Consider the following 24,079-nt stretch of genomic DNA (forward strand, 5'->3'; position numbering starts at 1 on the left):
GCAGTCTGGCACTTAAATTTCCTTTGGTATACTCTGAAAATGGTTTCTCACAAAAATAGCCTTTAGACACAATAAGTTGACACAACAATAACAGTACATTTAGGATTTTAATATACAGTTTTTTTTTAAGATAAAGTTCTTTGATAAACAAAGGGACAGTTTTTTTTGGCTATATAAAAAGCTATTTAGAAACCAGTGACTAGACTGAAGAGACAATAGTGGTTGTGTGCTTACATTTTCAGGTATCAAATACAGACACAATTTGCTCAGAGTGAAGAGAATACTCACAAAACTCAGAAGAAACGTCTCACTGACTGATTTACAAGAATCACTTCATCAATAGTTTGAACCACAGTACTACACACTGAGCCATTTAGAACGAGCTATGCTCCCAGAAAAATGCAGGAAAAGAGAATCAAATGCAGGGGGTCAGTTTACTCATGATTCATTGAAAACAAGGGGGAGAAATCCAAGAAAGTAGAAACAAAAAACCTGTGCTCATGAAGTGATTTAGTGATATAAACTGGGCTGTCGCAAGGACATAAACCTCCCTGGACAGGTTTACACATGGGCCCACAATACACTGATAGTGATGCTAATAAAAAGAGTTGTCAAACAGGCTGCAGGGCATTGTGTTGCAGTGTTGCTAAGTTCCTGTCCATTTCCTCTATCAACTTGAAAAACTACAGGCAGCTGCAACCAAAGGCTACATCCACCTGGATCTCTTGGAGCTCATAAACTGGATTTCATTACAGCCAAAGGGTTGCTGCCTCCAGCAATAGAAGGAAAAAAACAACGTATACCCACATTTGTTCACTAAAAAATGGTTCTTTCACCATGACTAGCCTTGGATGCTTTCAAATCATTAGTGATTTATGACTTTCTAATTGTATTCTTTTTCCTATTTAGATGAAGATGAGGGTAAACTGACCTCCATTTTAAGAGAGAGACACCCAGAGATAGTGTGCTACTACCACAAGAGCACGAGAGACAGACAGAGAGAAGGTGTTTGGCAGTGCAGAATCGTATGCAAAAGATTCATCGCAATATACAGTATACCAATGAGCATCAAACCTGGATCAATACAGAGCTCAAACCATTCAATTTAGCTATAAATAGAATGAAGAAATTGATCTTAAACAAATACAATAAGGGTTTTTAGAATAATTGTGGTCATTGGCACACCTCTACCTTAAATCCTTGAGTATTTTTGCAGTAATGATTTCACCGCCACTTTAATCACTTGAACTTTAACAAGTTGAGAGGTTGTACCAGGGGTTTGAACCTTGTTTTGACCCAAGTCTGATGGGTAGGAATAAGAAAACAGATTTACAGTACAATACACTTGTAAATTTATACACTGAAAAAACATGTCATCGGTTCTCCTTAAAACTTAAAGTAATAAAACTGCAAAGGGTGTTAATGATCAAGAAGTTGGACCTTTCTCACTTCAATATTAAGTGACCGCAAAGCCCCAGCCCCTTGAATTTTCGCGTTGATTTAGCCTTCTATCCATGAGTGGCACAAATTTAAAGCCCAGCGCTAGCATCAGAAATTTTACCATTCAAGGTTCTAAGTGCTGACTGAAGAAGCCTAATTTAAGACACAAGAAGACAAAAGCAACCCTTCATTTCACCCAATCAACTGCCTGTTGGACCAGCTAAAGTATCAATGGGCCCTACTATTTAGCTAGCTAGCTCGCTAAGCTTACAAGAGCAGCATTAGTTCAATTGAAACAAAGTGTTTTTCCTTTTGACATTAGGCGATAAGCGCCTTTAGGTCACTTTTCTACTTTGTTTGAAAAGCCAACTACTACTTCAATAAGAATAATACACAAGAGAGCTGCTTAGCTACATTAGCCTCAACTCTGATAGCATCCACCTTGTCAGTCTTAAGGCTCATTTATGCTCTACTGGGTCCGATACTCATACAGATACAAATGGAGCCTTCTGCCCGTACTCTGTTTCTTTCAATTGTGACTTTCGGACAAAACGTTGCAGTACCACTGCAAATCGTGGGGGGGCAGTGTCGAGCTGGGTAGTTAGCAGTTACAAGTCCAGCAGAAAACAACACAGAGGCCAGTTTGTTGCACGCCCTCAAGTGGATGCATTTCCAGGGCTCTCAAGTCTCACAGTAAAACAACGCAACAAGGTTACGTTCCAAAGAAAAGGATGCACATGCGCAATGCAGACTGACCGCAGATTAGAAGACGCGGTCTGTCGGTCTGCAACTCCCCTTTGCCAAAATCTCACTCTGAACTGAGTTCAAAACTTGAGAGCCCTGAATTTCTAAACATCCATCCCACCGTAAAGGATACGTAGGAGTATGTGGATAGTGATTTTATAATGTTTAAAACATACATACCTATTTTCAAACATAAAGGAAGCTGAGACTTTGGGCTAACTAGCTCAATATGCCAATGACCCCACCAAGTTTAATTATACTGGTGCCGTAGCTTTAAGTATAACTGGATACTGGGAATAGCTGAATACTTAAGTGCTGGTGGTAGAGCAAGTACAAGTGAAATATGTTGTTGAGTTATGCTAGTTGATGTCACAGTTAGCACAGTAGCTAGCAACAGCTTCAGCCCTTGAGCAGACCAACAAATCTCCCCTGTGCTTCCTGACTACAAGTCCAGACACTAAAGCAGGAAAGATGAACAGTATGTTAGACACTGCTTATACATTCCTAACACTTTGAAACAACTAATTTTGGTTTGGACAGTCAATTTTGGTGTCAACTTTAAGTTTATATACATACACATACAGTATATGGTGGCACTTTATTCTCCTGTTTAGTAACTGTAAACAAATAACTCTGAAAATGAAATCTCTTCTGTGTACATTACTTCCCCAAAAAGATGAGATAACTATTGGTACAAATATAAAAAATCCCCTTACATTTACAGTCCAGCAGCTGTATTTATAATGTAGAATTGGCACTTTTTTGTTAACAATTAAATATTAAGCACACAAATGGTTTATTGTACTGTCCTTAATTAGATAGCAGAACCAATTACCACAAATTATAATCCTGTACCAATCTAATGGTAAAAAAAAATGAAATACTAGCTCATTATGTGTTTTTTCTCTAGAATGTTAGTTTTGAAAAATGAGTGTTCATTTTATTAGTGTACGAGTGGTCTTTGAACACTGATTCACTGTTGTATAAAATAAAGTGCTACCATACTTGTTGACTCGGTGTTAGACAAAGGTCCCCCCAACAAAAGCAGCATTCACACTTAAAGATTCAGCTTATCTCTTTGAACTGTACGGATGGCAGCTCTGTGGAACTCTGCATTGATTTTTTTTTCTCTCTCTTACCCACTATAGTTCATTTACTCCAGAGTCACAGATAACTGTAATCTGTCTTCTTGACCAAAAACATAGTGCCCAGCTCAATTACTTGTGATTCTAAGTCGAACCGATGGATTTGTTGTTTACAGCGCATTCATCATAAGAGCACCAAAGAAAGTGTACAGTTTATATACAGCCCAACGTGTAAGGCGTAACATGATACAACAGTGTAGTGCAGATATTTATTTTCAGTCCAGTCCATGCTGAGTCCATCCCTTTCAGTTTTACTCCACGGTGGTATGTCCCATTTCTCTCCACTTTATTCAACTGAATCTGTAGTTTGTAATTTGATTCCTTCCACTTCATTAAACTCTTAATCTAAACTCAATTAGTCCATTCCAAACATCGTGAGTCCTTGTTGACGAATCTCTGAGACCAGCCCAGTTGTGTTTTAGTCCGTTTGATATTTTTCAATATACAGTGTAAGTTTTGTGTACATGGGTGATCCACTCCTCTCTTTGTTTTCCTCCTGCATACTGTAATTACTGCAGAGACGCCCTGCGCTAGTTTAATTATCTTAAGCTTTGCTCCCATGTGTGCAGCATTGTTTTTACTGTACATTTACAGCTGTATAGTCTGTAAACCGAGTCTTGTAGTTCTATAGGCAGTGTCAGCCCATGTGTTACGCTGGGTGCTGTTTTATCATTCTGGGTTGGACATTATGATTAATTAGTCCCTATTATTTTAAATGGACACATTTAAAGCTGATTTACATTGGTTCTCCCTTGAGGTATACTGTGAATTTCCTCATTGATATTAGCCAAATATATTCATCATTAAAAGAGTCTGAACATTTTAATTGTGACATATCTTGTACAACCTTTAAGCGACATACATTGTACAGTCCACTATAAATATTATTACCTTTATCTGTCAGTAATAGCATGAGGCCGGTTGGAAACTCCAAGAAACTGACCTGATTCAAACCCCTTGAGAAGATGCAGACATCTAGACGGGTTACGAGGCCACCCCAGCTGTCTACAGATATTTAGGCATACAAGGTCTACAGCAGGGAGGTTTGTGAGTTTTAAAGGTTTCAGGCAGAACTGCTAAAAATATGTTTTGACCCTGTTTGTAGAGCACCCCAGGGTATGAGTGTAAAGACGATTTTGCTTTGTGTTAACTTTGCTGTAAAATAGGGTTACAGAGTTCCTGTAAATGTACAGTATTATTGTAAGGAATGAACACTGAGGGTGTAGGACACTGGCTGAGTGTGATTATTCAGTGTCTTACTGTATTCATGCACCCATTTTAAAAATGTGACCACACCCGGTAAGGCAAATCTCTCCAAGCCAAGTCTGAGAAATACTAGCCAAGGGCTAATAGCACACAGGTGAAGTCTCCATCCCTGATGAGGAATGTCTGTTTAACAGTTGGAGCCGGCTGGTGTGTAGTTACTCAGCTCCCTGCGGATGGTGCTGAACGGCGACAGCTCCAGCTCGGTGGTGCACTCATGTTCGTTATCGTCACTGGCCGTAGCCGAAGAAGGGGCGTGGTTACAGCAGCAGCAGCAACAGCAGCAGTCCAGGAAAGCCCTGCCCAGAGGACGGCACAAAAGTAGCAGCAGCGCAGGAGTGACGGCGGCCCGACAGAAAAGCAGCAGCTGAGAGAGAAGGTGGAGCACGGACATGGTGTGCTCGGGGACGCCTGCCGCCATGTACGCAGAGACTATGTTGCAGATGTTCTCAGGCACAACGCAGGCACCATACACGATCGCCAGCGCCACAACGGTGCAATTCATCTGGCTCTCAAGTCGTATTTGCTTCTTGTTACTACGCACGCTTGCCTGCTCTGCGCGCCGGATCTTGCGTGCCGTAACCAGTGAGCATCCAATTGTAAAGAGGGTGGGGAGGCAAAAGTAGCAGCCAAAACACCACCAAAGCCGAGCACCTTCGTAGGTCAATCCCAGCACATAGAGCATGTCAGGGAGGGAGGTTGATATCCTGATAATGCAGCGTTCAACAGGTGGCTCGTAAGGCATCCCCGTGTCCTCAGTTACCAGCTGTCGGATGAGGAGCTCCGGAAGGGCCAATAGGAGAGCACCAATCCAGATGACAGCTAGCTTAGCGGTAGTGGAGGTGCAGTTCTCGATCATCTCGTAGTACATCTGGACGTTGGTGGCTGCACGGAAGCGGTCAATGCACAGAGCACAGAGGGTGAAGGTGGTGACACCGAGTGAGGCAACCTGAGGAAACAAACAGATAGAAATGTTAGAATATATTTCATCATATTCAAAAGGTGTGTTTCCACTGCAAGAATTTACCTCAGGTACTGGAGACTTTAGGGAGCACACAGTGTTTCCATCTCAGGGTCTGAACAAAGTACTAGGAACTTCATTTTGATCCCCAACAAGGTTTTTGCCTACTTTCGAAAAGTACTGGTACTCTGGCGGTGGGCCTTTCAGGACTGAATATACAAATTGGATGCATTCAGAAGACTGCCATAACAAAGGTTTAATACTTTTGTTGGTAAAAAATGCACAATTGCTTATTCTGTTAACCTTTATGAAACAAGCCTGGGATTGCATAAGTCAAGAGACTGCTTCATATACATTTGTACTTCAAAATAAAACATCAACAGAAGGTTTAAGGAACATTTTAGTTCCTCGAAAAAAAAGTTCCTGTTATTAAAGGCCCGGGTTACTTTTGGTGGAAACGCAACTTTAGCTTTGTTTTGCCAAGTAATGTACCATATTGACCAGAATATGAGACTTTTTTTCCTTCCAAATACATAAAAAAAAGGTGGGATTGTCTTATATTTGGATTCTAGAAATTAAATGTCAGTATTCATTCACAGCAGTGGATTACAGATAAGTGGCTCCACTTATCTTTAAGGTAAGTGTGCCCCCAATGACTGAGGTCAATCATGACTCACTTCCTGGGAGATAAATGATGGAGGGACACAGTGAATAATGTCCCACAAAAGTAAGACAAGTTAACCAAAAAATGAGAAAGAGATAGGAGGACATTTTTTAGGTATTTAACAGCCAAGAAAGATGGCACGCAAAGAGTTCGTCTGAGGATGCCATTTGAGTATGTTACTGAAAATTGGATCAAAGGTATACCCATTAGCAGACCTACCATCCATCCAATAGACTGTAGGCTGTTTTAATGTTATGGTAACAACATGCTGATACCATGAGTGCTTCATTTACACTTGTGATAAAATTTTAATCCATTTCAATGTGACAATTTAGTTTTAAAATAATAATAATTATACATTTATTTTATATAGCGCTTTTCAAAAACTCAAAGACACTGTACAACTGTCAAAATCAAAAAAAGTAAAAGACAAGGAACACAGATCAAACAAAACAACAGTACAATCACAAATTAAAAGCTAACTTAAAAAGGTGAGATTTTAAAAGAGATTTGAAAACTGAAGGGTCAGAGCAGTTTTGGATATGGGAGGGGAGTGAGTTCTAGAGGGTGGGGGAGGCTACTGAAAAGGCTCTGTCCCCACAGGTTCGGTAATACATCTGATGTGTGTATTTAAATGTTTGAGAATCAAAAATGTTTTTCTTTTAGTCTTCAAAAAGTATTTTTCAAAACATGTGCCTTGAAAAGAGGGGTCATCTTATATCTATATCCTATATTCAGGTCAATATGGTACTTCAAATTGTCTCATTGTTTTGTAGAGGCGTGATTTAACTGACTGATGGTACCTCTGGAATGCTGTAGACATCCGAAAGACATACACATCACTGGAGGAAAGAATAATAGAGAGAACCTCAGAATTTATATGAACAGCAGATAATCTAAAAATCATTTTCCACTGACAGATGGGTTGAGCAGCGTGTAATACTGAAGTCAAGCTTGTCAGGTCGTCAGTCTTTAATGAATAACAGAATAACAAAGAACTGACAAATGTATCTACAGTTTAGAAAATGTCTGACATTATCTTACAGAATCTCAAAGACGGGCTGCCGGTTAAGTAAACAAGAAGATGCACTCGGCTGACACACAAATAAAGGCCTTTCTACCAGCTGACATGTTGGCTGCCAGCACATAAATAAACAGCTGGACACACTGTAATGGTATTGGCCTTAAGGTGCACCTGACACTCATGTAATTACAAGCAGTAGAGCAAAAGAAGCACAAAGGAAGGCTGTAAGCTGCTATTAACACTGTGGAGCATCCCTGAATGTGTGTGTAAGAGAGGAAGAAACGCAGACAGAAATAGAGACACAGCCAGCAAGTTACATGGTGGATTAAAAGCTGTCGTCACTGTATTCATTCATTCAAATGTATTTTCACACCCTTTCTTCAATGGGAGTCGTACTAATTAAAGGACTTCCTGAACAGTCCATTGTTTTCTTGTTGATGTGTCGCTCAAATCTCCTTTTTTAACCGCTAATTAGACAGCACTGCTTCCACATTCTATCTGCAAAAACTGTCAGAGAGCTCATAAATTTCCGCAGCATGTGAAAGCATCTGTTGGATTAACAGCCATTTTGGCAGAGTGGGCACCCTGCAAAGCATGGCTCTGCAGCTGGAGCGTGTGCATGTGTGTCTGTCCCTACATGAACCAGCTCCCTCTATGATTTTGCCTCTGGCATCAACTCTCCACCCAGCCTCCTTTCTATCTTACCTTCCTTACCTTTTTCTTCCTCTCACCCTCCCTTATCTATTCTCCTTTTCACTCTTCCTTCTCTCCTCCTGCTTTGTTCCCCTTTGTACATCCCTCCTTTCTTCTATTCCTCCCTTCATATCGAATTTAATTACAACAGCCAGCTTCCCAGATGGCCCCTGTGAGCCTCGGCTTTGGAGCTCTAAACACATACTTCCTGGACAGATATAGATGTACACACATACTGCAAGATGTTCAGTGTATCTAGGCCGGAAACACACACACAAACACTGACCCTCTAACACACATGGATATAGTAACCAGGCTAATGAAGGGTGACCATGCGCAACAGCAATGGGTAACTGGGGTAGACAAAGCACAAACAGTGACTCTGTTCTGAACAACTACTGTATAACATCTGGAGTCATGCTACAGTTCTGTGACTGTAGTTGTGGTAAAGTGTCTAAATTCAGCCAAAGTAGAAAAACAATTACTTATGAGGTATTTAAGACATTTTATTAAAGACATTTGGAGTAGCTTTAAGCCAAGCGTGTGTATGTGGGTGGTTTAGTCACACTCTTGGCAGATTAATCCTTTATGTGATTTGGGCAGGTGTCAGAATTTTAGTGCACTTGGCAAATGTTGTCATCTTACACTAACTTGTACATGCAAAGAAAGCCAGACAGCCAAAATCAAATAAAACCCCTGCGACTTAGCAGCAGTCTTGAAGGTTTGCTGAAGGTTTATTTTTTTCAATGGGATACAAACTGAATTGGAAAGATAGGAGTAAACTGGAGGAATACTGAGCAAAATCAAAGCTGAGCACCCAAGCTAGTTTGTACCTCATCCTAATGTCTTGTGTATATATAAGAATGTTGGAAAACCAATCATTTTTAACAAAATAGTGCCTGTTTTTTCATCTTAACTGGAAATTAGAGAAAGTACAGCTGGAAAATGTTGGGAGGAAAGTGACATTTTGCTAGCTTGATGTTAAAAGTTGCACCCTTAGCTAGCAGGCCACTACTGCTGTTTGCTCTTCACAAATTACACTAGAACTGGTATAAGTTATTAGAAACTGTGTCTGTGTACTCAATTTGTTCAACTTTTGCTATTTTCACCTTTAATAATACACATGGTTGATGTGACAGGAGCCCTTAATGATTGAAAGCTATTTAGAGCTTGTCTTAAAAAGTTAAACAGATCTTAACTACCTCTTATAGTGCTGTCTTAGTGCTGGGAATACAAATTTATCCTCAAAATAACAACAGCTGTGGTTGTATCATTTTCACTTGTTGTATCTTACATTTGTAGTACATTCAGTTGTTGTATTTTCTGTTTGTAGCATTTTTCTGGTTTTGTATTTAATGTTTGTTGCATTTTCTGTTTTGTATTTCATGTATATTTTGTATGTTATGTTTGTTTTATGTGGACCCCAGGAAGAGTAGCTACATTAGTGGCAGCTAATGGGAATCTGAATAACTGAATAAACTGAATAAACCTGAAAATTTCTCCTGTACCTTGAACACATTATAAAATCACCTGAAGTCACCTTGATTTGCTAGCTAACCAGCTTTAATCCTGCCGATTTCAACACAGATTTCATCATGGGTCACTATTATTAATATATGGTACTTACTACAAAGTTTGGTTGTGCTTACCCTCGCTGCTCTGACTGGAAGAGAGGGGACATTTCTGTCCTGCAGGACCAGCTGGAGTTGACAGAGTTTTTACAACCTGAAGTTGCAGATGTTTATGCACCTGTGATACAATTAATATTACATGACTGAACTTGATATATTACGCTCTGTATAGGACCCATTAGACTTCAGAGCAGAATTAAGAAGCACAAGTGCAACAAATGCAGAGCTAGGTCCCTTAATAGAAACATTTATTTTGCATCTGACTTGTAATAAACAAAGTGAATTGTTTAAGTTTGAACCATGTATCGAGTTTCTAGGGGCCCTTTACACTGACAGCACTCTGATCCATGGAAAAGGATCAAAATCCAATCTAGTCTCTAATAAAAAGATACACTACATTTGTTATTGTGCTCCAGAGTGTTTCAGGCAATACCCATGAAGAGATGAGCGGCACTCTGGAGCTGTTTTGGCACTAAAGTTGAAAGAGGACTTTGACACACACTTCTCATCTTGAAGCAAACAACATTAAAAAGATTTAACCTGCTGTTTTGTTGCTGAAACAGGTACAAAGCAGATGTGCCCACTTGATTCTCAGCATCATCTGTCAGTGTTGATAACATTCACAGGATTTGCTCTTTGCTGTTTATGCCACCATTTCACTCTACTACAGGCCGGGGTTGCTTACTACAAACAGACATTTTATGCATGAGGTGGTTTTGGACAGCTGCTGGCCCAGAGATCTAGCCCAAAGTCAGCAGTTACTTCGCCCCTGAAACTCATCCTGAGAATAAATATGTTTATCTTGGTTCTTCAAGTTAAGGGAATATGGCATCAATTTCTGCTCAAGACCCACTTCTGTTTCTGTACACATCCTAACCACCCAGGCACACCTGTATTTCCATATGGATTGGATTTTAGAGAACAAATACACACAGGTACACAAATACCTGTCCAGCACACATGGACAGGTGCTTGCACATGCTGAATATTTCATGGATGGAACAACAGGGCTGGAACGGCTTTAAAGGCTGTCATAGCAGACCAGGAGAGCCAGCTTTGATCAGCATGTTGGGGCGGAGAGAGCGAGTGCAGGGTGAACAAGTGAACCTTTGTGCTCCAGGGAGATGAGAGATAGAGAGTCCAAGAGTCAGGCCTAGTGGGGTGATGAAGCTGTGTTTGTGGAAGGGGGTTATGCAAATGAGGGACTGACAAACAGGGGCAGAAGAATAGAAAAAGGAAGAGAAGTGGGAGAAAAAGAAAGGAAAAAAAGAGAGAAGGAACAGAAGACAATAGCAGGGGGACACATCACGAGTTAGAGAGTGTCCGGAGTGACGGGAAGAGAGCGACAGGCTATCTTCAGAATGATTAACAATGTTAATGTGACATTTCATCAAAACAGTGGACTTGACCCCGTCATGTTCATTTCACCTGCTTGCTAAGCTGACAAGCTGTCTTGCCTTAGGGTTAGAGCTATTTTTCTTAAACAGCACAACTTAAATATTACTACTTATTCAAAATATATGTGTTTTTGCTTAACACCCCTATTTGCATACTGCCTGAAGTTAGCAAACAAGACAGACACTTTTGTGTCTGTAAGCTTACAGGTGCGGCTGAGGCTGTGCACAAGACAATATAAAAGGAGCCTCCACTCAGTCAGGCAGGAGAACGAAACAGGACAGTAGTATCCCTGAGATGGCGTGAACAGAAGCAAGACAAGAAGTACGGGTGCACTATAGAGACGAGCGGAGACGAGGGATCTTGCATCTACGGGAGTGTCGACGGAGCAGCGAGTATCCGACAACGCCATCTCACGTAATTCTGGGTCGTAGTCGGCGAACTCCGACCAAGGAAAAACATGAGTATCCTGATCCGAGTGAAGGCGGCACCGCGATATATTTAAGAGTTGGAGTGACAAGACATCCCTGTGTGATTAAGGAACAGATCACTCGTTCAGGTTGTTCTGTTTCCATAGGACTTTTAGAAAGGTCGTCGTGAGGCGGCCGTATTGAAGAACTCCCGACGTGCAGAGACGTGGAAGGAGTGCTCCACGTCGGACTTGGACTTTTTAGTATTTGCCTTTGCCAAATAGTATTTTATTGTCTCTCACACCTGTCGCCTGTTTTTATAATCTATTTATAGTTAATATATTAGATTATTGTTCATGCTAGTTTCTTCTGTCTGATTTTTAACTCTGCTCCCCCTGATTTTTAAGAACCTGAGTATTTTAACAAGTCCTAGGCTCACAGTTTTAACCCTAGGTGGCGTTGTTGGCAACTTTTATATAATCAGTGCTTTTAACTTTATACGTTTTTAGCCTGGCCACATTTTGGCGTACAGTGTGTGCCCTAAAACCCATTTGTTTAACCAAAAATTTGTATTTCTTCATTTTGTTACTTTTGGAAATAGCTACGCTGGCTGTTTTCTCATGTAATTGTCATGTCAACATGTTTAGCTAGGCTAATATGATTCTGACTTTTCTTGACTGAAAGTAGAATTTATTTTTAAGTACCAAAAGATTCAATTTCCTAAAAGCGGATGATTCCTTTTAGATAGGGCTTTGGAAATAATTAGTAAATAAGGGATTATTGGGTAGCCAGTTTGGCTTAGCATTTAATTTGCACACCTTATGAACAACGGCAAAAGATCTCTTAGCAGTTTGATTCCAGCCCTTGTCGCATATCCTTCCCCACTCTCTCCTCCCAGTTTCTTACTCTATCCATTTTCCCATCTCTCAAATAAAGGCATAAAAGCCCTTACTTTAAAAATATAATGTGATAACTACAACTATCTTTTACCTCCTGGATTTAAAAACAAAACTTGCCCATCATGCAAAATATTGACATTATTTGACCAAAATATTGAAATGATTTGATTGTAGATTTTAAAACTGCACAAATTGTGTACAAGGCAAGGAAAAATCTCCTTCCAGGAAATATTCAGAGATTATTCTTTGAAAGAGAGGGGGGATATAATTTAAGATTAAAGATGGTGAGTGTTCGGACCATAAGGAAAAGCTTTTGTATTTCAATCTGTGGTGTAAAACTGTGGAACAGACTCAACATGGAGCTACAGCAATGTCTGAACATAATCCAGTTCAAGAAGAGGCATAAAGAAATTATTTTTATGAGGTACAAGGAGGAAGACAAGTGTTGATAATCACAAGGGGTTTACTTTTGGGAGTGCACTATTATAATGCAAGATAATAGTGAATAAAAGGGTAACATTAGATACGTTTTAACTTCTTCCTACTCATTTTTGCACATTTAAAGTAAATTGTTTCACTGCTTGCTAATGGAACTGATTGATTTTGTTCCTTTTGTATAACTATTTCTTCTTTTCTACTTACGTTTTTTTTCTATTTTACTTTTACATGTTCAAAATAAAGACATCAAATCAAATCAAACGTTTTAAGTAGGTCAAAACAGTTCTTCATTTTGCATCATCCACCTCTTCTTAACCATGGACTTTATGAGCTCAAAATTAAGGGCACAATAAGGTCTTTCATCTACAACACATGTTTTCCAGATTCCAGCCGTCCATCTGCGCAGCAGGTGAGAAAGACATTTTCCCCAAGTGCTGTTTTTGATAACGGTCCATTAACTTCTTGATGAAAGGTCTCATGAGCTGGTGGCACAAAGGCCTCCTGTTATTAATTGGGTCTTAACAAGGACCGGTGGAGCCTGTGTGGCCATACTGTGACAACAGCTACTGTCAGAGGTAATAGGTGTTATCAGGTGATGAATGGGCTAATGTGGAAACACAACAACACACACATATACAGTCTGGAGGTAATGAGGAACAGAGACAAAGGCTGATTCCAGATGCAGTTCTGTTTCTAGGTTGAGCGTGTGACCCAGAGCAGGCTCCTGGAGACCATAACTCTGGCCAGAGACACTGCTCCTGACAGCTGCCATCCGTCACACAGCAGGGCTGAGACAGGAAGCTGATGTATGTGTGCCAATGTGTGCCAATGTGTGAGTCTGTGCACGGCCACATTTATGCAGAATAATTAAAATTCTATTGCAGCGCGGGTATGAGTGAGTGTAACAGAATCTTTCTTAGCACTTGAAGTACATATTACACATTTGGGAAAAAGAGGTATTTGCTTGATTTAGTTTCATGAGGAAAACTAAATATTTGATATCTGTTCAGTTAACGTGATGCTTAGCCAGTTAGCCGTTAGCTATACTTAGCAAAAAGACTGAAAAAGTGAAACTGGGATGGAATTTTAAGGAAGAAAATAAGATTTAAAGGAATATTCATGATGCTTTGATAATTAAGTCATAATTCTTTTCTATGGTTAGCTTCTATGTCATTTTGAAGAGGACAATCAGTTGTTACCTATGTTATCCTCCAGTTCCTCCCTCCTGTACTTGCAATGACTGCTTATCTGTGTAAGTTTGCCCTCCTGCACTTCTTGATGTGTAAAAAAAAAGCTGGAAAAGCTATTTCATTCAGAGAACTGTGACTCTTCCACCTGTCTCTTCAGACATGCTGACTATCTAAGGCCAGGTGCTATAACTTTTTTATCACCATGGGGTTGCTAGGCAACCATCCAAGGAAGATTGATGTGATTGTGAGCTTCAGAATTGCCGGGGCTGTCTGATCTTTTCTTACTATTTCAAAAGTTAAGAATTAACTGTCAGTCATTTTTTATTCCATGAGGAAACGGATCAGTATCCCCCAGCTGGAGCAGAAATCCAATAAAATTCATGACTAAGTAAGGCAAGCACTTTTATATCATCATCTCTCTGGCTTCCTCCTTTTCTTAAATTAAATTAGTAGCAACAAATGAGTACAGTTTCCAGCTTTATACGGTTGCTTTCTTCATTTCGTGGTTTTTACAGTATGTGTCTGAGGCCCGTTCGTCCCCTACTAAATCGCTCCTCTGTCAAATTTAATCCTGACCTGAGGCATATTTCCCCTGGACATTAAAAAATGTCTTGAAAAGTCCAGTTCCAGGTCACTGAACCCTGTCTAAGAAGGTTATGTTGGAGGAAATACAAAATGCTAAAGCTTTCAAGTTCTTTTTTCTTCTCTTCTATGACGTCTGGCTACATGCTGACTGTTACACATTGATTCAGAGCTGACGGATTCATCTTTTTCAGTCCATCCACAACCTAAAATCATGCTGAAAGCCATCTGATGAATACTAAATGAATATTAATTTACATGGATAGTTGTCAATTGGTTAACTGAAACCAACAACCAGCCTAATTTTTGCCTCTGTTGTCTCATCATATAAAACACCATAACTACTGATCCACGGACAACGAGCTCGCTGAATGGACTCACCATCATGCATTATGTAGGGCTGCTAATTACATACCCTGAATAATTTACATATCTTTCAATTAACTACCATTCGCGTGCCTAATAGACGAGCTGAGACGGCGCATGAGATCCAGTGTGGTACTAAATTGTGAGTTGCTACAGTATCTAGTCTGCAGCTGTATGTGTGTGCATTCAGCCCGTGTGTGTAAGTGTGTGTGTTGGTGCAAATCGTTTCGTATACATATGAATGTGTGTGTGTGTGTGTGTGTGTTTTTCCCCTGAGGCCTGCTTCTAATCACTGATAGCTGATGCAGAGAGAGAGAGGGGGAGAACAGCCATGGGCAGTGATCAGTGCAGGGAAGGCCATCCCACCCATCTGGATACTGACTTTGTGCATGCTCATTTATGTGTGTGTGTGTGTCTCCAGGCTAGATATTCAAATAGATAGAAAGATAGAGCGGAGGGATAGACTTTGGAATGGATGTGTAGAAAAAGCCAATTCTATCTCCCAACTTAAAAAAAAAAGGTACCTTGGACAACAGGAAGGGTGGTTATATGCACATCATGAAGTCACATGGCAATAAAAACAGGAGCGAGGCAAAGAGAAGGAAAACCAGAACACTTACACAATACCTTAAAAAAGCGTATTGAATAAAAGATTTTGACCCACTGGTTTTGGGCAGGTGACTTCAGTCACACCTTATGGTAAGTGTGCTGGTTTACCTTCTATGTTTTTTGAGCTTGGACAATTGCCCATAAGTCAAATTAACACTTCACAGGAACTTCTTTTGCATCATATCTGGGTGCTAACATTTGGTAAATTACTTTCATGCACTATCAAAAGTCAGGTTTGATAGCATGGAAAGCTGTACAGTTTGCTGGTGTTGGTGGATGGGGCAATGGACAGGTCAACTGAGTATTGACAGTATTGATTTCTTTGGTAGGAATATGCACATCGCTAATCGGCACCAGAATAACAAGTCAGTTAAATTCATTATTTCTATTTTTATTATTGTAAGCCCAAAATGATGGTCCACCTGTCACTTGCCGGGGCAGTAGCTCAGGTACAGCAGTATGTCGATCTGTAAGTTGGAGATAAAGTTGTATGTAGGCCGTATGGTTAAACTGGCATATTACAACTTGACCTGCGTGATGCATAACCAGCACAAACATGTGGACGTTGACTTGCAGGGCGGAAGAGGAGAAAGTGGTGCTAGTATTGCTAACCATTGCCACACTCTACAAACCAATTTCTCTTACTAATGGCATTTGATTGAGTGACCACCTGACCATATGATTATATTGAAACCCATTCTATCATCTTTTTCCTCATCATTTTTTTGTGTCAAAGGATGTTACTAAATCATCCTGCTCCTTTAGTCACTGTCATCTATACCTACACTTGAGAATTATCTGATACCAGATTCTCCTTTGCAGAAAATATTGATATGTATTATGGTGGAACTATGCTGATCTATCCATTAACACCACTGCTGTTGTTTTTTGTTGGCACAAAATAATCTATTGGTAACTTTTTTTGGAGCATACTAGACAATACCCCACACTGTGTAGGCAGCATCAGAGGCTGATACAGACGGGGTATGAAAACTATTTCAGTCATTTTCATGGCTTCACCTAATCCAACATTGAGTTTTGTATAGCATCAACCAAGTATCAATCAATTCTGCCAACAGTCGTAAAATATAAAATGGTTCCAAGTAAATGTAATTTTGAAAGTCTACCCAAATTTTGCTCATTTATGGCTCAACTGCTTTGTTTGTGATGTTTCATAGCTGTAATATTTATAACTACCTAGACCACACAGCTTTGAAATCTGGAACTTTCATTGGTTACCAACACTGTATTATTTTTATTATATTTTTAAGCATGAGGCCACAACTGCCATGTTTGATTGGTTGGTAAATGGTAAATGGACTGTATTTCACATGACATGTCACATTCACCCATTCACACCACATTCATACACTGATTGCAGAGGCTGCTATGCAAAGCGTCCATCAGTATTAACTAAGTGGGTTAAGAGTCTTGCCCATGGATACTTAGGCATGTGGACAGCAGGACCTGGGATCAAGCCCCTACCTTCCAGTCGAGAGATGATGGACAATACCACTGAGCTGCCCAACTTAGGAACATATGTTTATTAAATGCATTCAGTGAGGGATGGGTACTTTTGTCCTTTTACTTTTTTTAATTATTAAAATTTGGGAGAAGGGAAAACATCAAAGTGACCAGGGCTCTCCTTGTCCCTGTAAAATGGCAACATATTCGAAGACGTTACACAACCATGAAGAGAAACTAAATTTGTGTGAGTTGGAAGACTGAATGTGAATGTGTCAAGCTGATATATGTCCTACCATTACCACCAATTTCGACACAATACACTGGTCTACCTCTGGCTCTCTGTGGCTCCATGCCCCCCCTCCTCTCTTTTTTTTTACCATCTATCACTTTCTCACTTTTCTCCAGCCTATTTCCTGCTCTGCTTCTGTAATCTATTTCCCTCTCTCTCTTTGCATGCTGAAGCCCTCTGTACCATAGCAACTACAGCCTCTCATGTCATAATACAGTGTATTGTATAGCACAGAAGAAAGCAGACATATATATGTATATATATAAGGCACAGAGACTAAAGGATGCACTACAGAGATGAGTGTGAACATGAACTACAACAGAGAAATGCTGAAAGAACATTTGAGTATATTGTTTGAGCTGCAGAACCATCAATGCACCCTTTGGGCTTAATTACCAATCTAAATGCACCTTTATGCCGATGATAACATCATCTATCCACAAGCACTAGAACTAAAGTTGTACTTAACTTGTAGTCAAAAAACCCACATCTTTGCACATTCTATATTTATGATACAAGCCTCAATCACCCTGTTGGTGGAAACGCCAATACGCCACAAGGGAGAGAACGGCCTTTTCGCAGGTCGCAAGATTTACGCCCCATGATGGAGACACGTGTAATTAGCTGTAAATCAGGGTCTAGAAAGAAGTTGTAAACAAAGCTACTAATGGGAGTGGTCGTCATGCTGTTGCACATGTGTAGAGGTCAATAACAGCAAGCATGATGGCAATATAAACAGGGATGAAATAGCTGTTGATTAAGCCTTAGATTTCTATAAGTTGTATTTTCAATACAATAAAGAGATATGTCAAGTAAACAAGCCAACATATATTGCATTACTTTTTTCAAACAGCAGAGGATTCTATATGACTTTGGCTAGCTGAGTAGATTTGGTGGAAACAAGTGAAGATTTTGCGACTGTGAATGCACTGGTTTGTTTCAGATTGGGAGTGTAGTAGCACCAAGATGAGACGATACACACTACAGAATAATCAGGCCAGTTTGGGCTTGATTTCCTCCTTCTGACAAAAATCAACCGAGGTCAGAATTTTTTAATGGTTCTAATGATTGCCATGCCAGATTTTCCTGTGGTGCGAGGTGAGTTAAAAGTGATTTTACTTCCCCCGGTTTGTAATCATTTGACGAGTGTTTATACAGTCTTGTAAAAGATACCACAATCAAACTGACAAGGAGAGGAACAGAAATTACTACCCCAATGGATGGACCAGATAGCTAAGCAGCTAGCAAGGTTGAGCTTGACAACTATCCCACTGTGGCCATGTTTATTAGAAAGGTACTTGATTGATCCCCAGGGGGGAAATTCAATTTTTTCACTCATGCTATTTTTGGACATACTACACATAAAGTTTTTTTTGGTATATACATACAAATGCACACACATGCAGTGAACATGCTTAGGGAGAGATGTCAGAGTGAGGATACTGCCGTCAACCAGCGCACCCAGAGCAGTTGGGGGTTCGGTGCCTTGCTCAAGGGCACCAAGCCAAGTCCCTATGGACTGAGCTACTGCCGCCCCCTTATTCACTTTACAGTCACGTTTAACCGTGAGAGGTTAGAGAGTGAACTCTGGTTTTTGGTGAATGGAGTCAGTTAGTGTGTGGTGGCCATATCATTTCAGTCCACACACTATAAAAACAGAACTGGGAAATCTTTATTGTATTCTCTATTCTAATGTATGTATTTATTTACTGTTGTGTAACTTTTATTATTGCTATGTTGTAAGTTGACCATGGATGTCCAGAAAGGCGCCTATAAATAAAATCAACTATTATTATTATTATTATTATTATTAACACATTTTAAAATCTGTTAAGATTGCAAAAATCTCTTAGTGTGTGCCAGGCATAACGGACAAGACAAAAACGGTGAGTGAATATTACAAGAGACTAATGAACTATTCAAATAGCATAACCAGCATGATGCAGCACCATGTTGAGAAGCTCAAGACACCAAAAACAAATATATATGTTCATTAATATTGTACGCCGGGGATCAGATTTATCGAATGAAGCCAAGAGCAGGTGCAATTGCTATGTGCTGTGCTGTTTGAAGGATTTAGGCTGATGATTACAATGGTAGAGCTAGCTGTTATACCACAACTTTTCAAAATGTCAGTAATACAAGGTGACACAAAGTCACTTGTTGAAAATTGTCTGTCTGTGCTTCAATGCCAGGAACAAAGGCTGCACCTCTGTTTATTTAGAGGATTAATCCTTGTTTGTGTTATAATGGATTTGCTTTTAAAAAGACCTTTATGTAAGATATTATCAATGTCACTTTCCATAAAGAATAAAGATGAATTTTCCTCAGTAACACTACAACCTTGAAATGAAAAAGGATTACTTTGATTTACAAAGGAAACACTGCAGAACTCCAGATGAGCAGCTACATTCATCGTCATAACTATCTTGTGAGCTTCTGTGTTTCAAGCTGCTTAACAGCCAGCAGACATCCAGTAATAAAAAGCAATGTGGCATCAGTGATCCATAAGCATCTCTTCATTTGGAGACAAAAACTTTTTCAAATTGCTTTTACAGCAGCATGACTCTGAATAAACCTTGACAAATGACTCACATCCCCCCTCTGGCTCATAAAACGCTTGCTGCACTTGTTGTTTTTACTTTAGCCTACTTTCAAGCTCATTCCTAACCAGCTAGCAGGTGCAGAAACCTAATTATTGCACATTAGTTTTGCTTGATTTTGCTGCTCTGTGCATCACTTCCTGGAGGAAAGCATCATCTGCAGTGTTGAGGAGTGTATCTGATATTCTGGCTGTAGCCCACGTCTCCACTTTGTGCAGCATCCCTACAGTTTCCCTGCCATGTTTCCTCACATCTCACACCTAAAATTGCTTTCTCTTTGAGGTCTGAAGAATTCAACACTCTACTAAACTCTAAATAAAACACAGTTTACTGAAAGCAGTGTCAAGGGAGACTAATATATTATATCTAACACTTTCTGATTATGCATGCACACTTGAAGTTGGGTGTGAGCGTGAGTGTGCCTGTGCGTGAGAATGTTGCGTGCCGTTCAAACATGTGTGACTGATCTTGTGTGTCTTTATTTCAGGCCAAATGTTCATGTCCCCTGTGACCGAATTTGGGTTAAGTGAGGAAGAAAGTCACTCCATAGGGTGAATGTGTGTGTGCAAGTGTGTGTTTCCCTGAATGTTCCACGGGGAGAGAGTGAGGGCCCGGGGCTGCATTACTCACAGCTTCTTTTGACACATGCACGCACTCGCACACACAAATCGAACCCCCTGTGAACACACATACGAACCCCAGCGCTCTTTCTCTGATAGATATGCTCTCTAAAATGCATATTACCCATACATACTCTCCATATATATGCATTCTGAGTTGCCAGTTGCTCTTCAGGTTATTTAATAACACTCTGTGGTTCCCGAGTAGCTCATATGCAATAACACAGGGAGGGGGTTCTGCTTCCCTCTCATCCCACATTACTTAAAACACAGGCACTCACACGGTGTTTGCAAATGAAATGAGATACTGTACATGCACAACAGTATGTGGTCAGTGAGGAAGAGCTGGGAAGCAATGAAAGATTAGACAGTGCAAATGTAAGTAATATTTACTGGCTAATAACTTGCAATGCTGCAAAGAAAAGGGCTTGAACTGCACCAAAGTTTTAGGTGAAGAAAACTCTTAATAGTACTTAAATGCTTCTAATTGTGATCCATTTTCTTGCGGATCAATATGTGCAATTATTCTTTCACCAAGATACTCTACACCTGCATTTAAAACACAGAAGGATGTGCAGTTTTCTATGACTGAGTGCCTAAAAATGTCCTTCAAGGGTTGGAAACTGTCACACCAAAGCTAATTCTCTCATCTGAAAGTAAATGAGGATAATAGCACACCTTTCACCTGCTTTATCATCACTGAAAGACGTCACAGTCTGTCTGGAGTCTCTAGAGGGTGGAGCCTGCCAGGCTACAGAAGCTAAAGAATCTCTCTCTCTCCTGTAATCTAGTCTTTTCTGGGTTTGGTTACATTTTCTGTCCCCTTTTTTCTGCTGCAGCACACTGCAAATCTCTCACTTACTCATGCACCTCAGGCGCCACCCATAACTCCACAGCTTTCAGTTGTCTTCAGCCTTTCGTTTAAGATGCATTTGGGTTAAGATAAACCTTTCAAATCTCCCTTTGTGTCCCGCCTTAAGCCAGGTTGGGACAATGCAGCCATTGAAAACAAGCTTAAGACCCTGTTCTACTAAAGCACCTTGTGGGTGAATGTGACACTGGTAGTGGAAACACAAAGGGAAGCATGGTGCAAATAATATGTCCAGCATCCATCCAGGTGAGGACAAAAACAAGGACAAAGATGGAGACAGGGAGAGGGTGTGTGTGTGTAAATGTCAGCAGACAGGAGATAGTGATATTAACTTACATCCTGGAGCATTTTCATGTGTGTGTGTGTGCCTTGAGGGCTAGGTGAGGCTCTCCCTCTCTACTAGCAGGTGTATTAGTGACAAACAGAGCCCCCTTGTTGCCAGCAGAAGTGACATCCTATAGCTTGTTTACTTTTAGGCCAGTCTGGGCTTTGAAAGGGAACATTTTTAAGTCTGTCTGCTCAGGAAAGAAGAGCGTGACAGCTTATTTTCATATCCCAGAGTGAAACTGATTCTGTCTATTGTCACTACAGAGATGTGATCACGTTTAGACAAGGCTGCTGATATGTAAATGACACTGGTTGAGCACAGTTTACCATCTGTCAGAGATACTGCCTGCAGGCATTGCTTCAAACTTCAACTACAATGCGATTTAACCATCCGTGACACATTCAGGGTAGGCTGAAAATGTAGAAGAGTATTGGGACTATCTTTACCTCCACATATGGCACAACTTTGCAGGTGAATTCCCCCAGCAGCCAGGACTTCGTCAGCTCATGGAACACTACCATGGGCAGGCAGAAGAGGATGAGCACAAAATCCCACACAGCCAAATTAGCCAGCAGGGAGTTGGAGATGCTCTTCATGTAGTAGTTTTGACACACGATGCACAGGATGGCGATGTTGCCCGCTATCCCAACCAGGAAGATCACTCCTGAGACGCATGTGATCGCGTAGGCGCCGTAAGTCTCGCTCGTTACAGGGTAGAAGGGGTTCTTGATCTCGTCCCCGAAGTCCTGCGAGTTTGGAGGGGTGATCGGCGTGGCGTCCCAGGGGTTCTCCTCCCTGAACGTGAACAACTCGGGCCTCCTGGTGAAGAGGTCAAAGGGCAGGTCGGTGGATGTTAGGGCCACCGGCTTGGGGATGGGTTCCCACGGCGACGCGTGAGGTTGAGCCAAAGCCGCCGCGCTTTTATTCGGGCGGTTTCTCCCCCACCTCCTCCATGCTTTCTTCTGCTCGTCTTTTGTGCCCCTCTTGTGCCGGTCGCCCTCATCGAGTCCCCCTCCTTCGTCTACCCTTCCTATTGAAGAGAGCTTAGCCGCATTGTAGTGTCCACCTGCTGGCGTCCCCGTGCCATTCAACTTTATCCTCCTATTATGGTGGCGCGTCAGGCCCCAGTGTGAGCCCGCGCTGGGGTCCTCCACGGGTGTCACAGTCCTACTAAAGTCGCGTTTGTTGTGTCCAATCCGCCACGTTTCTTCTGCCATCACCCTCTTCCAGGGGTGAGAGGAGTTAAGAGTCTCCCGGATAATCGCACCCTCCGCCGTGGACGCACCTGTGGCGTAACCCTGCGAGAGCGCACGGTCCCGGGCTTTATTTTGATGACTCTCCCGGAGTGACCCATGCAAACTCCTGGAAGAGTGTGTGCTGCTGTTGCTCCGTGCTTCCCCATTATGGATCAGTGATAATATTACATATGCACGGGCGAACAGCACAAATAACGTCCTAGGCTGCAGAATCTGCATGATCCAGGAATTACTGCGCGCAGTTTTTAATCCTCACAAGTGCATCCTCATATCCTCATAGCTCAGTCAACACCCATGTTGGAAGCAGCAAAGAGGGGGGGCTCACTCTTACAAGTAAACAGCTGCATTCATGATCTGAGCTCTGCAAACTTGTATCCAAACCTCACGCTGTGCACTATGCAGTAGTCGCAAAAAAAAAGAAAAACGCCCCCTCCTCCAAGAGTCACTCCCGCTTCTAAAGTCTTGACATTACCGAGCAGGACAGCGAATCCACACAGAAAAAAACAGATATAGGGAGAGAGAGAAATGCTGCATGCTCGTATACAAATTCTGCAAAACACCCAGCTTCCAGCATCCCAATAAAACACGATTCTTTCTGCCTCTGTTTGCGTTAGTTTGGTGGGTTGGGTCGCAGCAGTAGCAGCAGCAGCAGCGGCAATGCGGTGCAGTCCGGGTAAAGCCCACTATGTTGTGATGCACGAGAGTGTGGAGAGAGAGAGAGAGGGAGAAAAAGAGAGGAGGGGTGGAGATGGGTCTGTTTCACGTCCCTTCCTCCCTCCGCGTCCAGCGTCTTCTACCTCCTTCTTTTTGAAGACCGTGCACTGGAAGAAAATGGTGCTCCCCTGGCGGCTAACCCCGATCTGTCACTCTTCATCCATCACGGAGCATCTAGAAGCCCCCGGAGCAGACTATACGACTACAGTCTCTCTCTCCCCCCCGCTCCAGGCAGACAAGCCAGCCACGCCCGACAGACGTGCTAATAAATATATTACCAGGCTTGGAGTTTTTTACGCACAGGCGGCGCTGTGATATCGACGGACTTGGACAAAATTATGCCTTTTCATCATCTTATCTGGTTCCCTGACAGAAGGGAGAGTTAGATGTATTTACAGCTTTGAGTTGGATTCTGAAAAACTACACTGCAGAAATAGTTTCAAATCCCTCAAGGCAAATCCTAATTTGTGTTAAGAT

The 24,079-nt window shown here is 41.3% G+C and overlaps 1 protein-coding gene across 1 annotated transcript; it reads right to left on the reverse strand.

Moving 5' to 3' along the window:
- Positions 1 to 88: 88 nt before the first annotated feature.
- Positions 89 to 23,846, reverse strand: gpr37b (G protein-coupled receptor 37b). The gene is made up of 2 exons (XM_034673051.1): positions 22,079 to 23,846; positions 89 to 5,541 (listed from the first exon to the last, which is right to left on the reverse strand). Exons 1-2 carry the CDS (start codon positions 23,105 to 23,107, stop codon positions 4,723 to 4,725), a joined length of 1,848 nt encoding a protein of 615 aa, XP_034528942.1. The 5' UTR covers positions 23,108 to 23,846; the 3' UTR covers positions 89 to 4,722.
- Positions 23,847 to 24,079: the final 233 nt, after the last annotated feature.

Source organism: Notolabrus celidotus, chromosome 21, assembly GCF_009762535.1.
Source record: "Notolabrus celidotus isolate fNotCel1 chromosome 21, fNotCel1.pri, whole genome shotgun sequence".
Lineage (NCBI taxonomy): Eukaryota > Metazoa > Chordata > Actinopteri > Labriformes > Labridae > Notolabrus > Notolabrus celidotus.